Genomic DNA, 18751 nt, shown 5'->3' with positions numbered 1-18751 from the left:
CCTAAAATTCACAAGCATACATCCAAATTTTGGTCTCTATATTGACCCCATTAAGTACACAGTTGAGATTTGATTTAAACAAGACAAGAGATCCAAAGTAATAAACAAGATTTTTACAAACATATTTTAAAAAGAAAAAACACTTAAGGGGCTGGTAAATTCACTGAAATGCAATGGACTGTTCTCCAGTCAGCACTCAAACATCTCAAACCACTTAGATACAAAAGCTCAAAATAAAGAAACTTTGGCTGTAAAAGACTAGAAATAAGTGTGAAATATTTCATCTTGCAAACTGTGTAAGAAATCTAATGCCTCATTCATTCTGCACAGCATTTTGTTTGTAAAGAACATTTATTTAAAGTGGATTCAAAATAAAATAATGCAGAAAACATAATATACAGCTCTAACTTTTATTTAACTACACTGTTTTTGGTCTACCATATGCTTCCTTCAAAAAGAGAACCTTTTGGCATTTGTGAATAGGCTCAAGTATCTTGAAAAGCTGAAAAGTGAAACATAAAAGTTTCTCTCTGCTATGTTCCTATTTGATCTTTTGTCTCATATGTTCCCCCTTACGGTACATGAGAAATACCTCTCTGAATAATTCATAAGCACCTAGGCAGAAACTAGCTTATCCTTTTGAATAAAAAGGTCAGGTCTGAGAAGATGTTTGCAGCTGTTCTGCTGTGCAGCAAAGGGAATCTGAATTTTTAAAAACATCTTCCTAGCACAATAAGGAGAGAACAGTTTAACAGTCCAATACTGTTAATCAAAAATCTAATCAACCAGATCAGAGTTCAAATATAATCTTTTAAAAAATCTGCTAAAGGTGAAATGCAAGTGTTTTTAGGAAGCATCACAAGCTGACATCACAAGCACCTAAAATAAAGCAGGCAGTGTTTTCCAGTAATGTTTTAGTTGCTATTGACACTGTCAACCATTGCAAGGGAGCTATGTAATTCGAACTCACCAGGTAAGGTAAAGATGAATCAATTTTCAGATAGTTTAAAAACAACAACAACAACAACAAAAACCTATTTCTGTATTTTATGAGGTAACACATTTACCCTTACGGTGGAATTCACCCTCCTTTCTGCTTAACTGGACAGAATTAAATTCTTATCCTGGAAACAGGTTTCAGAGTTGCTATTCCAGCCTATGAATTGGAACAGCGACTCTTCTATCCTTTTCCCCAAAACCCATTCATATTAACACATCCAGATCCTGCCTCACCTCCCAAAGGACACAGAAGGGAAGAAACTCACATATGGCTACTCCACCCATGCAACCTCACAGTGGTGCAGAACCTTGCACTGGTTCTCTGTACCTAGGTGAATTTCACACTCACTGGTTTTGGCAATTTTAGTCATATCCACTGATGTATTTTTAGTCAAAAAATAGAATTCACCTTCTAATTCTGACAGTGTGAATGGAATCATTTCACCTCCACTCTTCTAATAACTGACCTTTTAAAGATAATAGAACTTCTGCCTTTTGTCTAGAATTTGTATATTATTCTTTATTTGAAAATTTATGCTAAAACTTGATATTCCAATGACTTTAAAAATACCTCTCATCATGTACATTTCTCACTGAACATAATAATATGGGTCCCATTTAAATCATTGGGAATTTTATGCATGTGATATGTAGCATGGAACACAGTGGATTTACAAAAAAGAAGATGAGATCTAGACTATACACAGTAGCCTCTATTCAGATATAGTCAAGCTCAGCTATTCATTCTTCTCAAAACAGACCATTCATATTGTGATCTAAATCTGCAAAACTAAGCCATTTTTGTTAGCGTGAGTGCAAAATTCACATGAAAATGGCAAAAGCAGTACCCTTTCTTTGACTCCAACTTACAAGCAACTGATTTTTTTTTTTAAACTGCACCTCAGCCAGGATATTAATAATTTAGGTCAAATATAAATTTAAATGAGTTATAAACACCCCAAAATTGGGTCACCATAATATCAATGCAATAAGGCCCCCAAAACAGAGTAGCCCAACTTGAAGTTAAAATGTTTATCCATTTGGACTCAAGACTTACCAGTCTCTGCATACTTTTTACATGGGTAGGACTGATAGATAAGGCCTCTTCATACCAGCGTTTGGCTTCATCAATATTTCCTCGAAGTTCAGCCACTTGACCTCTCATGTAGAGGACATTATGTGACATTGGAAAGAGGTTAGCTGCTTCCTGGATACATGCTGTGGCTTCAGCAGGCTTCCCAATTCCTATATAGACTTCAGCTGAAGGAGAAAAAAAAAAGAGTAAATATATTAATGTATTTTTCTCTGGTTAATCAAAATATGCCAAAATATTGCAAAACGGTTACATTTTCTTGAGTTTTTTTTCATTTCCTGCCAAGTGAATAAGGTTATTTCACTCAAGAAGGGTCATAACTGAAGCTACAAGAAGTTGCCACATAAACCGTACCCAAAATGAATCTTTTAGAAAATAAGCAGCTTTTCTATCTGTAACATGAATACTTAAATTTTTTACAATGGCTGTTCCAGACAGCTGAGAGCTTTTTAATAGAAATGTTTTAGTACTACAAAGTAACCTTAATAACAGGTACTTTTAATAAACACTGGCGATTCTAAAAGACCTATCAGCATATACGCTGGCACTATTAAAGAAAGCCACTGTGTCCCCATGTTTCAGGTGTCAGACTGGAAGGCACCAATTATTGAGCTGACTGAAAAGTTTCTGCTTGTTATTGACATGATTTTACAAGTCATAAGCTGAGGGAAGAGGCATCTGCTCACGTTCCCAACCACTGTACGTGGCAACCTGATCCAAATTATCCTGTATATTTAAGCCTTTTCTTCTTAAAAACAAATTTGATAAGAAAAAGAAGGTTCTCGGTAACGTAACATAATTGAGTCACAGGCTTATTCAGCATTCTGATTTGCTGAGAAACTGCTTGTGAGATATGAAAAATAAGTTATCTAACTCAGCCTTCCAGTAATTTTATGTAAACATTAAAAACTGTAGAATTATATTGGCAACAATTAATTTAAAATATATCATAACTGATATAAATAACTGGCTGGCCTGAGAATGAACTTTTCTTTAGGTTGGGTTGGCTAGCTAAAAGTTGCTCAATAATTAATTAATTAATGGCTAGAAAAAAAGTGTTTTGTTTCAGGCATTCCCTCAGTCTTAAACATTATCATTATGTTGATCAATTAGCTCAAAGTCTGTCCTTCGACTGGGAGGAGGGGGGTTAAAAATGATGGATGAGCAAGGGACTGTTACCTTCCATGTTTGCATAGCACAAGTGGGCCACAAATAGTGATTGAGACCTCTGGATGCTACCATAGCACAGTTTATAGCAAACAGCAACTAATGTGGGTTTAAAAAGTCAAAAGCACTACAGATACATCTCTTCTCTTCAAGCCAATGCTCACGCTACATTATTTGGAGTAATACATCAACCCCATTTAAAAGGGTAGGGACATTAAGAGCTCAATCCAATGTCTACTGAAGTAAACTGGAGTCTTTTCAGGGAGTTTAATGATCTTTGGAGGAGGCTTTAAATAAATTCAGGTTGATGAGATGTACCACAATCAATTTTAAGGCACATTTTTTTGGGATAAAAAATTATATCAAACAAACAACACTGGTCTACAATTTTTGAGAAGTCATCTGCTTCAGAGATAAAATGTGCTATTTATTATGTATTTTGATGTGCTGAATTCAAATATGACAATTAAAACAACTGATTGGCTACTGTTTCTAAGATATTTAAGTTTTTACATTTTATGTCTATGTATATTGTGTAGATAGTAGAGTTTTAATCATCAATTGTAAACCTAGGTCTTTTCATGTGTTTATGGTTGCTTTACATGATAATATTTCACCTGTCCTGTTTATGTAACACTTTAAAAATCAGCAAAAGGGTTATATAAATAAAATTTATTATGAAACAAAAGGCAAAAAACTATTATGTACATAGTTTAGTCCTATTCAGTGTCTACTCGGCGCTTCTTGGCTTGTCTCTTGTATTCATTAAATGGAGCATCTCTTGTCACTGTCCAGCAATAGTCTGCAAGCATTGATGGGCTCCATTTGCCTTGATAGCGTTTCTCCATTGTTGCAATGTCCTGGTGAAATCGCTCGCCGTGCTCGTCGCTCACTGCTCCGCAGTTCGGTGGAAAAAAATCTAGATGAGAGTGCAAAAAATGTATCTTTAGTGACATGTTGCAACCAAGGCTTTTGTATGCCTTGAGGAGGTTTTCCACCAACAACCTGTAGTTGTCTGCCTTGTTGTTTCCGAGAAAATGTATTGCCACTAACTGGAAGGCTTTCCATGCCGTCTTTTCCTTGCCACGCAGTGCATGGTCAAATGCATCATCTCGAAGAAGTTCACGAATCTGAGGACCAACAAAGACACCTTCCTTTATCTTAGCTTCACTTAACCTTGGAAATTTTCCACGGAGGTACTTGAAAGCTGCTTGTGTTTTGTCAATGGCCTTGACAAAGTTCTTCATCAGACCCAGCTTGATGTGTAAGGGTGGTAACAAAATCTTCCTTGATTCAACAAGTGGTGGATGCTGAACACTTTTCCTCCCAGGCTCCAATGATTGTCGGAGTGGCCAATCTTTCTTGATGTAGTGGGAATCTCTTGCACGACTATCCCATTAGCAGAGAAAACAGCAGTACTTTGTGTATCCAGTCTGCAGACCAAGCAAGAGAGCAACAACCTTCAAATCGCCACAAAGCTGCCACTGATGTTGGTCATAGTTTATGCACCTCAAAAGTTGTTTCATGTTGTCATAGGTTTCCTTCCTATGGACTGCATGACCAACTGGAATTGATGGCAAAACATTGCCATTATGCAGTAAAACAGCTTTAAGACTCGTCTTCGATGAATCAATGAACAGTCTCCATTCATCTGGATCGTGAACGATGTTGAGGACTGCCATCACACCATCGATGTTGTTGCAGGCTACAAGATCACCTTCCATGAAGAAGAATGGGAAAAGATCCTTTTGACGGTCACGGAACATGGAAACCCTAACATCACCTGCCAGGAGATTCCACTGCTGTAGTCTGGAGCCCAACAGCTCTGCCTTACTCTTGGGTAGCTCCAAATCCCTGACAAGGTCATTCAGTTCACCTTGTGTTATGAGGTGTGGTTCAGAGGAGGAGGATGGGAGAAAAATGTGGGTCCTGTGACATTGATGGTTCAGGACCAGAAGTTTCATCCTCTTCCTCGTCTGACTCAAGTGAGAATGATTCTGGTGCATCAGGAACCAGCAGTCCTTCTCCGTGGGGTACTGGGCGTATAGCTGATGCAATGTTTGGATAATGCACAGTCCACTTTTTCTTCTTTGACACACCTTTCCCAACTGGAGGCACCATGCAGAAGTAACAATTGCTGGTATGATCTGTTGGCTCTCTCCAAATCATTGGCACTGCAAAAGGCATAGATTTCCTTTTCCTGTTCAACCACTGGCGAAGATTTGTTGCACAAGTAGAGCCAATCAACAATGTTAAGCATCATTTTCGTTCTCAGTGACCCAGAATTAGTAAAGTTTGACTACATTTATTTCAGAAGCATTTTGGCTGTAGAGCAGTGTAATTAATATTACTTCAGTCTATTCAACTTAAAGAAGAAAAGGAGAATGTAAGTCTTCAGTTGGTTGAACACCTGTAATTTATTAATTCTTGTACTCATTACTCTGTCTATCCACTTACAACAATCACAACCATAGCTCCTAGGCATCTAACAAAGAGAGTGAATAAACACAGTGTAAGAGCCCACACAATCTAGTTTCCCCAAAAATTTATACTGCTCTTTTTAAAGAGTTCTTTGTTACTTAATGAGGTTAAAAGTAACCTTGAATCTTTAAAATAGCATCTATCACCTATATCCTCATGTGATGGATGATTTTAACTGGAGAGCTAATTTATGTAATGTAAGTGGACATGCAGAGAGAGAAGGTGTAAGAATGCTACAGTGGGCAGGACTGAAACAATCTGCTGCCCCTCACATTATATCTCATCCACCCTGAATCATGAAAATTAATATCCTTTCCAAAAGTTTTGTTTATAACAAATCTGATATTTTTTGTTGGGTCCAATCCCTTTTTGAACCTTGCTAAATCCTTAGCTTCAATGACATCTGATAGTGGTAAACTCCACAATCTGATTACACATTCCCAAGTTTATCAATCTCTCATCACATATGAGTTTTTCCCAGCCCTTAATCATTCTGATCTCCCTTCACTGAACCCCCACTAATTCTGCAGTATCCCTTCTGAGATGGGGTGACCAGTACTGCACACACCATTCCAGAAGAGGCTGCACCATTGTTTTTATATAATGGCATTATACTATTCTCTATCCAATTCCTTTAGCAGCTTACCATCTTGTTTGTTTTACTGAATACAGCGGCATACTAAGAGGCCTTCATTGAGCTGTTTCCACTATCAACCTGGCCCCTTTCCTGAGTTTATACTGATTTTAATTTAGAACCCTACGAGATGAAGGGGTAGTTTAAATGTTTCCCTTCATGCATTTATTGATACAGAATTTCATTTGCCATTGTGTTGCCCACTCACCTAGCTCAGTTAGGTCTCTGAAGTTCTCTGTGGTCTTGACCTACTGGAATAACTTTTTGTCATCTCCAAATTTTGCAGCCTAATTACTCACCCCCCTTTCCAGATCCTTAATATATCACATGGGACCTGCTGTTAACCTTTAGCCACGATTAAAATTGCCCATTTATTTCTACTCTTTGTATCCTCTTTCTTCCTGTTTCTGATCTATGACAATATTTTGCCTTCTTTTGATCTATGGCAATATTCTCACCCCATAACTACTTAGTTCTATAGAGAAGACAGAATCAAAACGACACCCAGGCCTAACGGAGGACTGGTGAGGTCAATAGCACCAGAGAAACAAGGGCGTGATGAGTTCGGTTTTGGTTATATTAAGTTTAGGTTGACAATGAGCCATCCAAGGAAGAGATATCAGAGTAAGAATAAGAGATGCAGCATTGAGTAAAGAGAGACAGATCAGAAATGGAGAGGAAGGTTCAGAGTTGCTGGTGTAGAGATGGTTGATGAAGTCATGTGAGTAGGTGGTGTCACCTAGAAACACAGATTTGAGGGAAAAGAGGCATTGATCAAACATGGAGCCCTGGGAAACACCTGTGATAAGAGGAACAGAGTAGGAGGAAGACACATCTAAAGGCACACTGAAAAACAACCAGAATGGTAGGAGAACCAACAGAGGACAGGAGTCATGAAAGTCTGAAGGAAACTGATGAGAGTGAGTGATTAATCAGAAAGTTCAGGGAAAGAGATGGGTGAACACTCACTTAAGGTTCAGAATTTAATCTTTTGCCTATTCTGGTAATTTACATGAACATTTCTCTCACAGTGTTCTCTGATTAATACCATTACTTCATCTTTTAGGAATAAAAGACAATTACCTTTTCTGTGTTCTTCGAGATGTGTTGCTCATGTCTATTCCACAATAGGTGTGCGTGCTCGCCACGTGCACCAGTGCCGGAAGTTTTTCCCCTAGCAGTATCTGTAGGGGAGCGCCCCAACGACCCCTGGAGTGGCACCTCCATGGCACAGTACAAGGGGCACAGATGGAAGGCCTGTAGGCAGATGTCGTGGGCTACACAAAAATCCCACAGCCTGAGGGCTTCCCGGCAGAGGATCGGGCCCCGCCTGGCCCGTTGATGTAGAACATCGAGGCCGTGTTGTCCGTGAGGACCCTGACCAACCGGCCCTCCAGGTGCGAGTGGAAGGCCATGCACACCAGCCGTACTGCCCTGAGCTCCTTGACGTTTATGTGGGGGGTCAGATCCCGAGCCGACAACAGACCTTAGGTCTGAACGTTCCCCACATGGGCCCCCCATCCCAGGTCCGACGCATCGGACACCAGTTCCAGCGACGGGGCCCTGAACAGGACCCCTTGGAGCATGTTTCTCGGGGAGGACAATCACCGTAGGGAGGCGATCACTGGTTCGGGTACTGTGAGGACTTTGTCCATCCTGTCCCTGGTCTGGGAGAACTCCGAGGCCAACCAGAGCTGGAGGGGCCTCATCCTGACTCTGGCGTGACGGACCACATACGTGCACCTCAACATATGACCCAAGAGCTGGAGGCATGCTCTGGCTGTTGTCACCGGAAACCCTGTGACTGTGTCGATGAGCCCCTTCAGGGTCTTGAACCTGTCCGGTGGGAGGGAAGCTCTGGCCGATAAGGCATCCAGGACCGCCCTGATAAACTCTATGCGTTGAACTGAGACTAACGTGGACTTGGTGTTGTTTACCAACAGGCCCAAAGTGGTGCATGTGGACAGAAGGCACGCCACGTGATCCCGCACCTGTGACCGGGAGCTGCCCTTGACCAACCAGTTGTCCAGATAGGGGAAGATCTGGACCCCCCGGCGCCTGAGGTAGGCCGCTACCACCGACATACATTTCGTGACTACCCTGGGGGCAGTGGACAGGCCAAACGGGAGGACTGTAAATTGGCAGTGTTCCTGCCCCACCACAAAACGGAGGAAGCATCTGTGCCCCTCGAATATATGAATGTGGAAGTACGCGTCCTGCAGATCGAGGGTGGCGTACCAGTCCCTGGGATTCAGTGAGGGGATGATGGAGGCCAGGGAGACCATGCAGAACTTGAGCTTCACTATGTACTGGTTCAGGCCTCGCAGGTCCAAGATGGGCCTGAGCCCCCCTTTGGCCTTCAGGATAAGGAAATAGCGGGAGTAGTACCCCTTGTCTTTGAACTCCCCAGGTACCGCTTCCACCGCTCCTAGGCCCAGGAGCCGCCCCACCTCCTGCTCGAGCAGAGCCTTGGGCGAGGGGTCCCCCAGGAGGGACGGGGGCAGGGGGTGGTTGGGCGGGGAGGAAGTAAACTGGAGAGTGTAGCCCTGGGAGATGGTGTTGATGACCCATCGGTCCGAGGTCAGCCGTGACCACTCCGTGAGGACAGCACACAACTGATTGGAGAAGGGAAGTTTTATTGAGGGTGGATCCCTGACGAGAACTGGCAGAGTGCCCCCGGGCATCCCGTCAAAACCGCCTTTTCCCCACCTGCTTGCCCTTGGAGGACCCAGGTTGGGGTGCAGGCCGAGACTGCCTCTGTGGGTGCATCTTATAGTCTCGCAACTTCTTATAAGCGGCCTCGTATTTTGGGTGGGTGGCCTGAGTGGGAGTCTGCTGCGGCTTGAACTTAGGTTTAGCCGGAGCCGGAACATAGAGATCCAGAGTTTGCAGAGTCATGCGGGAGTCTTTCAGGCCATGCAGCTTTGTATCCATTTGTTCTGCAAACAGAGCTTTAGCATAAAACAGGAGATCCTCCAGGGAGGTCTGCACCTCGCTGGACAGCCCAGAGAGCAGGAGCCACGACGCCCTTCTCATGGACACCGCGGAGGCCAAGGAACGCGTGGCTGTGTCTGCCGCATCCGAAGCTGCCTGCAGGGTTGCCCTGTCAGCTGCTGTACCCTCCTCCACCAGCATTTTGAACTCCTTCCTGTCGCGCTCCTGGAAGGAGTCTTCGAACTTGGGCAGGGAGCCCCACAGATTGAACTCATACCGGCCCAGGAGAGCCTGGTGGTTCACCACCCGTAACTAGAAGCTCGAGGACGAATACATTTTCCTTCCAAAAGGGTCCAGCCTCCGTGAATCTTTATTTTTTGGGCCGGGGCTGGCTGGCCCTGCCGCTCCCTGTGGTTGACCGACTTGACCACCAGGGAGTTAGGAGCAGGGTGGGTGTATAAATACTCGTGTCCCTTGGCGGGTACAAAAAACTTGCATTCCGCTCTCTTAGAGATGGGGGCCAATGAGGCTGGTGTTTGCCACAGGGCATTTGAAATTTTTGCCACCCCTTCATGGAGAGGCAAGGCCACGCTGCCTGGTGCCGAGGAGGACAGCACATTAAACAAGGAGTCTGAGGGCTCCTCCATCTCCTCTGCTTGGAGGTGGAGGCTTGATGCCACCCTTTTTAAGAGTTCTTGGTGGGCCCTAAAGTCCTCATGCGGGACGGAGGGAGGCGGGGCCGTAATCACCTCATCCAGGGAGGGTGAGGAGGCCGGTGCAGTACTTTGAGTGTCCACTGGCACCGGAGAGTCCACAACCTGGTCGGTCTCCAGGCACGGTGCCGAGGATGTACGTCCCACTAACTCCTTCCTCTGCGTCTGGAGAGGGAGACTTCGGCCACCGAGAGAGCCTCACCGGGGGCTGCGTCGGGGGCCATGGTGCCCACTGGTACCATTGAACCAGCCATGGGGCCCAGTACCACTGCACCTGCTGTGGCACCGGCGGAGCCGGTTGTTCGGCCTGGCTGGCCTGGCCCATCGATGGACGACTACGAAGGGAGGCCGGGCTGACATACGACCTGCTGCTGTCCCCGGACCAGGAGGAGCAGCGATGCCAGGAGCGATGCTGACCATGGGACCGCGATCCAGATGTGGAGGACCGGTACCGTTGGTAACAGCTGCTCCACGATCGGCTCTGATGGGCGGACTCGCGACAGCGAGACACCCGCGATCGATGCCCGGGGCTGCGGAGGCAGTGCCGTGGCGGGGTCCTGGAGTGGGACGGCGAATGGGAACGATGCCGACATCCGTGCCATGACTGGCTGCGATAACCCCTCTGAGACGAGGACCTTTGGCGATGTCTGCCTCGGTCCCGTCGGTGTTCGCTCCTCGAGGCGGAGCAGTGCTGAGAGTCTCGGTCGGACAGAACCCAACCAGACAGTCTGGTGGGTGTCGAGGGCGATCCACGTGGACTTTGCCCTGAAGGGTCGCTGGGCGGCGAACGGCGTCGGGAACGTTCTCTCGACCGAGACCAGGACCGAGCCGGGGGTGACTGCGGAGATCTCAGCGGCGGCTTGTCTCTGGAGCACGGGGCCGACATCGGTGGTGCTCCTGGTACTGGCATGGACATAACATCCCGGGCTGCCTGCAGGGCCTCCAGCATGGAGGGCATCCGGACATTCGGGGAGGCCTGCTCTGAATGGGCCAGGCTACTCCGCTCGACTTGAGTGAGAGGCCTAGAGGCTGGTGGGGATTGAGGTCAGCCCGACATGGGTCTGACCTCTGTCCTGGGTTTACTCCGGTGCCGCGGCAAAGGAGGCCTTTTTCTAGCCTTCTTGGTGTGCCCCGTGGATGGGGAGTGGTGCCGACTGGTCAATGGCGCCGAAGGGTCACCGTGCACTGATACCGCGGTGCCCGATGCTGACTCGGAGCAGCGCGCCGGAGCCGGGGTCAGCGCCGACTCCATCTGAATAGATTGGAGCTTAATGTCCCTTTGTCTCTTAGTGCAAGGCTTAAACGACTTGCAAATCTTGCAGCGATCGCTGAGATGGGTTTTCCCCAAACAGCTCAGACAGTCCGCATGTGGATCACTCAGTGGCACAGATCACCTACGAGTGTCGCACAACTTAAAACCCGGGGCGCGGGGCATGCCCCGGCCCGGGCGCTCTAGCTAAACTAAACTAACAGTTAACTAACTACAGGTACCATACACTGAATGAACAAGCAGTTTTGGGGACGAGCTACAGCAAAGCTGGAGCAGAGTAGTTCCGAAGCAACTTCACTGGCGGCAAGAAGGAACTGAGGGTGGGGGGGAGGGGGAGCGCGCAGCGCCCCTTATACCGCACCATGGAGGCGCCACTCCAGGGGTTGCTGGGGCGCTCCCCTACGGGTACTGCTAGGGGAAAAACTTCCGGGACCGGTGCACGTGGCGAGCACGCACACCTATTGTGGAATACACATGAGCAATCACTCGAAGAAAAACATATATCACCAGGGAACAGAAGTCTACTGCAGATCACTGGGTCAAATTTAAGACAAGATGGAAATGACTGAAAGTCTGTATTATTCGTCAGCAAGACAGAGGCTTTAATGGGGAAGGAACTAAGAGCAGTAGAGTCTTTGAACAGAACAGTATGAGAGAAGGGATGGAAAAGCTGGGGGACAAGGAGAAGATATGGAGGAGGTGATGCAGAGAAAAAAAGGGAAGACCTCAAAATGTTAAATAAATGTCCAAACTTCTGGGGGTTTAGATAATGGTTTTGAGGTTCACCCATCACCAGCTGTTGGAAGGAACTGAAAAGAGTTTGTAGCCCTAATTTGAGGGCTGAGAATATAGTATAAAGATAAAACCCCAGCTAGGGTTATTTTAAAAACAAATATTTTAAAGGAGGAGGGTACTGGTTTGGGTCCTTCACTCTTCATAATGCCATTTAATAATTATGTGATCAATGTTAGCTCAAGAGAAAAAAGTTTTTGAGTGTAAGCAAAACGAAGGTTATTTATACTAAATTATTTCACTACCAGAAATTTAAGCGCTCTCAGTTTAATTTTTTCAGTGTTACAAGAATTGACACATTTTTAATAATGCACACTTACAAACTGATGATAAGCAGACAGTAAGAGGAGGTTACTTACCTTATAGTAACTGGAGCTTCTTCGAGATGTGTGGTCCCTATCTGTAATTCCACTCTTGGTGTGTGCATGTGCTCCAGAAGTCAGAGAATTCTTGCAAGCAATATCTGTTGGTCCACGCATGCGGCCTTGCCTTCTTTGTGATTTCAACTGAAGTCAAAGGGCAGAACAGACCAATTGCCTCTCGAGTTCCTTCTCTACTATGACTCCAGTAAAGATCTGAAGCAGAGGGGAAGGAAGGCAGATAGTGGAATACAAATAAGGACCACACATCTCAAAGAACCTCCAGTTCTATAAGGTAAGAAAGCTCTTCTTCTTTGAGTGCTGGTCCCTATGTATATTCCACTGTGGGTGACCGATAAACAGGAGAAGGGGGCAAGGATGCAGACGGCAGAGCCATTTGGAGAACTGCTGTCCCAAAGGATGAGTCAGTGAAGGAGTTCTGCACTAGTGCATAATGTCTCATGAATGTATGGACAGAGCTCCACATAGCTGTTCTGCAAATATCAAGTAAAGTGATGCCATTTAGGTTGCTTGTGCTTTTGTAAAATGAACCTTCACTCCATTAGGAGAAAGAAGATGCAAGAACTGGTAACTGAGCAGGATACAGCCCAAGATCCACTTACAAATCTTCTGGGAAAATATAGCTTGACCTCAGACTCATTCTGCTATAGTGAGAAACAATCTAGGCAATTTTCTACTTGGTTTTGTCCTTTCCAGGCAGATGGCGAAAGCATGTTGTCCACTGAGGGAGCGAAGTCTCTTCTCTTCTTCAAATACATGCGGTTTCAGAAAAAACACTGCTAAGTGGATTGTTTGGTTCATGTGAAACTCCAAAACTACGTAGGGAGTGAATTTTGGATGAAAGAGACTGTGTCCTTATAGAATACAGTGTATGATGGATCCGCCATTATTGTTCCTAGCTCATCCATGCTTCTGGCTGAGGTAATGGTCACAAGGAATGCAATTTCATTGATAACTGAGACATGGAACATGTAGCTAATGCTTCAAAGGGAAGCTTAACGAGTGACAAAAGTAAAAGATTTGAGTCCCAATGAAGGGTAGGTTTCCTTACTGGTGGGCTCTTTAAGAAACTGGTAGTCAATGGATGAGTGAAAATTGAATAATCATCCGATAGCACATGGCACTGATAGCACTGCTGCCAGGTGACTGTGTAGAACTGAGTGAACGCCCAGCTGTTTTGAGTGAAAGATTGTAGACCAAAATGAGGGGACTATCACTGACTCAGGAGATACATGCTTTGGCTGTGCTCCAGTGGAAAAATGCTTCCACTTGGCTGGATTAGCATTTCCTAGTTGAATCCTTTCTGATGTTACGTAAAGCTTCAGAGCAGGAATGTTCTAATGTTGATGCCTAACCAAATACCAAACTATGAGATGAAGTGCTCTGGGGTTGGGACATTTGATCTTCCCTTTCTCTTGGGTCAAGAGATGAGGAAAGGACTAGATGGTGATCAGAGGAGGAGATGAGAGTCGTAGGAGATTTGGGAACCAAAAGTATCTGGGACTCACACCCTGTCCTGGTGAATTTTCCGTAAGGGAGGAAAGGCATAGCTCAGATGGTCTGAGCAGTGATGGAGTACATCAGCTGAGAGTGTAGTCCTCTAGAGCAGTATATGTTGCTTATCTTGTTCATTTCGGAGATGAACAGATCTCAGCAGGGGGTCCCCACTGAGCTGTTTGCTACTGAATCGTGCAACTCTCACTCATGATCGATAGCACAACGCCTGCTGAGGGCGTCTGCCAACACATTCGGAGTTCCTGACAGATATACTGCCAACAGGGTGATTCGCTTCCTGATACAACAGTTCCACAGGGTGACCATTTCTACACAGAGGGGGGACTGATCTTTCTCATCCCCCTGTGATGCAAAAGATGGTTGTCATGTTGTCTGACATTATGAAGACATGGTGGGACTGGATGAGCTGCTACTGTCAGAAAGACCTTGATAAAGACCCTGGGGGCAGTGGTGAGACCAAATGGGAGCACCTTGTACTGAAAGTGGTCAGGGCCAACTATGAATCTGAGAAAACGCCTGTGGGCGGGGTGAACAGCCACGTGAAAGTAAGTGGCCTTCATATCAAGAGCTGTAAACCATACATTTTTTTCCAAGGATGCAAGAGTGATCATAAGAATAAAGCAATTGAGATTGTGGAGACTGAGGATAGGTCTCCAACCGCCTGACTTTTTGGGGACTAGGAAGTATCTAGAGTAAAAACCTTTTCCTTGCTGTTGAGGCATATGTGCTCTATTGCTCCTTGCTGGAGGAGGGTTCCGCTTCCTGCCTGAGAATCCCCTTGCGAGAATGATCCCTGAAAAGGGATGGGAATGGGGGATTTGGAGGAGATGGGCAAGTAAACTCGATCGCATAGCCATAATAGATGATATCTAATACCCACTTGTCCCATTGTTACGGCATTCCAGTTGTGGAAATAGAGTGCTAAATGACCCCCAAATGGTATGTGGGGGGTCGAGTAGTGGTGGAATCATAAGTAGTCTGCAGCTATCGAACGCCCATCAAAAATATCTTTTTGCCAGGAGATGGGATTGAGATGGCATTATAGACATGGGAGGAACACGGAAACGAGACTTCTGTACTCTTTGTCTCTTACGAGGAGAGTCATAAGACCTCTGGTGATAAAATTGTTGAGATGCCACTTTAAGTTTGAAAGACTAGCTGTGATACTTCCTTTCTGGGGCAGGTGTATATACTCACAGAGAGTAGAAGTGGCCCTGGAGCCCTTTAACATATTAAGGACTCAGGGCTTCATCAAAGTGTAGGTCTTCAACAGACAGTTTATTTTGGACCCTCCTGGGAAACCCCCAAAGCTTGCTAGCATGACTCATGGCGCATCACAATGGCTGTTGCCATCGACCTAGATGATGAGTCTACTGCATCTACCGCTAATTGAAGTGCGTTTCTGGCCACCAGCTTTCTCTCTTCAATAAGAGCCTGGAAGTGAGCTCTGTGCTGCTGTGAATTTGGAATAGTTGAGATAGTCTTACGTCGCTAACAGTGCTTGATAGTGTGCTATATGAAACCAAAAGCTAGATGTGAAAACGTTTCTTCACAACAAGTCTAGATGTTTAGTCTCCTACTTGGGAGTGGATTTAAGATGTTGTCTAGATCTCTCCATGGCAGCCTGGACAACTAGAGAGTTCGGTGAAGCGTGGGTAAAGAGAAATAGCTCTCTTTACTGTAATGAAATAGCGCTTCTCTGCCTTCTTGGGGTAGGGGTGCACGTGGCTAGTGTATGCCAGACTGCTCTAGCAGGTTCCAGAATAGCTTCATTAACGGGACATGATATTCAACTGGATCCAGTGGTTTGTAGGATATACAGGAGTTTGTATTGGGACCTCTTCTAGGGAAATCTGGAGTTCCTCAGCCACCCTTTGCAATAAATCCTGAAACTGTTTATGATCATCTGGAGGGGAAGGAGATGCTGGGGTGACTGCTTCATGGGGACATGAAGAAGATAATTTTGTCAGTACCGTTTCATATTTTTTTCTTTCATGAGGTCAGGAGGAGGCTCTGACCGTTCCCTTAGAGGGGAATGGTGGACTGATTCCTTGGCACAATGCACAGGCTCTGTATATCTGGCACAGGTCCCACGTTCTCCAGTATGGTCAGTATGTTGGTTCAGGAGGGAGTTGTAGGGGTCCCCAAAGCATGGGGTACCGATGGTCATGAGGCAAATGCCCAGGCGGGGATTGGTACCAGGAGACCAATGGACACTGCTTGCAAGAATTCTCAGACTCTGGGTGCACAGAACACATGCACAGTGGAATACACACAAGGACAAGCACTTGAAGAAGGAGATGCATCATTTATATCAAGGGTTCTCACAACAAAATTTTTGGTGGCCTCAGAGTGGGGCCATCAACTCTTGCTGGTGGCTGCTCTGACAATTTTTCCTAAAATACTTAATTAACTTTAGGAAAAACAAATAACCAAATCATTGTAATTTATTTACGCACATTTTTTTTGAAGACTCAATAATATAACTAATGTACAGTTGTCTCTACTCTTTACTGGATGTAAACAGAATAGAAACACAATTGAGGTCCTTTGCATGTTTCTGTCTTTTTTGTTGTTTTTTCTTTTGTTTTTTGGTTGCTTCCCCCCCCCAACAACAAAAACAACAACAACACAAAAAACAAACAAACAAAAAAACCCCAAAAGCAAACCTTCCCAGGTAGTAAGTCTGCTGCTGTGAAAAGTGATATTTGTATGTTCCTTAATATCATTTTCACAGCCTCTCAGCTAGCTAATAAGTCTGCTATGAAAAATGATATTAACAAACATACAGATATGACTTTTCACAGTAGCAGACTTACTAGCTAGCTGGGAGGTAGTGAAAAGTGATACTTGTGTGTTTGTTAATATCACTTTGACCAGCAAGCCCCAGGACAAATTAAGCCATAGATGGGGGAGAGGGGGAAAGTAGCGGGGGTGACAGGGGTGGGTTGGGTGTGAGACCCGTGGTGGAAGCTGGGGGTCAGAGCCTCACGTCCGCAGCCTGGAGCCAAGGATCAGAGCCTGCTGGAGTTGGAGCCCGGAGCCCTGTGGCCAGAGCTGTGGGTTGGAGCCAGAACACCCACAGGAGGAGCCCATGGACAGAGACTGAAGCCCAAAGTCCTGCCCCCCCCACACCACTCCAGACCAAAGCCCAAGTCCCACTGTCCCTGGGAAGGTTGGAGGAACTCACCTTGCTCCTCCAGCATTGTGCCCCACCTGTCTTGAGAGGTGGCGCGGGGCGCCATCCCCTGCTGGCAGCTTCAGCCTCCAACACCAAAGTGGGAAATCCAGGAGCAATAGGGAGGGGGAGGGGCTGCTGCTTTGCCCTCCTCTGCCATCACTGCCCAGGAGGCTGCCATGGCCACAAGAAAAGTCACCAGTGGCCGCATGTGGCCACAGTGGCTGCATTTGAGAAAGGCTGATTTATACTGTTAGTGACTGAGTAAAAGTCACATACTATACAACACTGTAGAAGGAACTGGATGCTTTCATGGAATATTTGCTCCATGACTTTAAAAGTCCTAATGCAAGATTGGAAGAAACCAGAAACATCTGATGGTGCATATTCTAACAATAGCTGCTAGTTTAGACTGTGAAAGGTGCTAAGTGAAAGCTGTAATTATTAGCAAGTAGCATGCAGAAATTAACCACCTACTTAAAAGTAATTTTTAGCTGCTACCACAATTCTGGACTGAAAGATAAGGATGCAGAGGCTAAGGGCATATCTACATGGGCTTTTGGACTATAGAGTGTGAACAGCAGTGCACACTAAAGGGCTGTGCTGTATCTCCTCAGTGCGGATGCTGTGGGCATGAATTAAAAGGTTCCTAGTTCACATTAAAGTGGTCCTCTTCAAACAAGACTACATTAATGTGAACTAGGAACCTTCTAGTTCATGCCTGCAACATCCACACTGGGAAAGTTACAGTGCAGCTCTTTGGTGCACACTGCTATTCAGATCCCCATAGTCTGAACTGCAGGGCTTAAAAACTCACATTTCAGTTTCTGGTACTCACTGTCTGGAGTCAAGTTAGAACCATGCTAGCAATGAGTCCTAAATGATAGAGGCAAGCCAGTGTAGCTTTTGGAAATGGTTTTCTTTTGAACTAACAGATAGTAAAACAATGGTGGGAGACAGCATGGTTTTATATGGAGAAGCTTGACACTGTTAACTAGTAAGTATTCCTGTAACTAATAAACCACTAATAGAATTAAGGGAACATAAAAAAGACAGACTAATGTACTACTTTGAGAGTATATACATGTTGTGTTCTGCATATGTTTTTAATATTTTAAATTCCAGAAGAGATTCAAAATCTATATTTAAGAATGTATGTAAAGGATGAACTCTTTGTTAGCTGCTGAACAGAATACTTTATTCAAGGCAAACCACTGATCTAATTACCCAAGCACCTCAATCCATTATGAGCTGATTCAGTCTGACATCTACAAATAAAGGAGTGAAAACATCTTTGTACTGCAGGAGCAAGAGAAGAGAAGCTGTCTTTTAATCCAACTAAGATGGAATTCGTTTGTAAGAGGCGAGTTTAAACAAGCCATTCATAAAAGGTTGACAAATAAATCACCTGACTTGGTAGGAGTTTCTCAAAGAAGAAATGGGGAACTACAGTTTGAAGATGCATGAGCTCAAAAACAAAATGGTGGCTTTGTCTTGCAGACTCTCCTCTTGCTCCACCCTGGAGAGAATGCCTTCAAGTTCTTGACTCCCTGTCCAAGATGGATGTTTAAATTTTGCTAAGATTGCTATCATAC

General features: G+C 45.0%; 1 protein-coding gene across 2 annotated transcripts in view; it reads right to left on the bottom strand.

The window, feature by feature from the left end:
- The window catches only part of TTC7B (tetratricopeptide repeat domain 7B), a 324581-nt gene that overhangs the window by 62146 nt on the left and 243684 nt on the right, over positions 1-18751 (bottom strand). For both annotated transcript variants that reach the window (XM_065403071.1, XM_065403072.1), the window contains one exon: positions 2057-2259. In XM_065403071.1, the coding sequence (XP_065259143.1) occupies positions 2057-2259 (203 nt within the window). The remainder of the gene's footprint in view (positions 1-2056; positions 2260-18751) is intronic.

This window comes from Emys orbicularis, chromosome 4, assembly GCF_028017835.1.
Source record: "Emys orbicularis isolate rEmyOrb1 chromosome 4, rEmyOrb1.hap1, whole genome shotgun sequence".
NCBI classification, from domain to species: Eukaryota; Metazoa; Chordata; order Testudines; family Emydidae; genus Emys; species Emys orbicularis.
The sequence above is the reverse complement of the archived record's forward strand: the minus strand, read 5'-3'. Positions and strand labels throughout refer to the sequence as shown.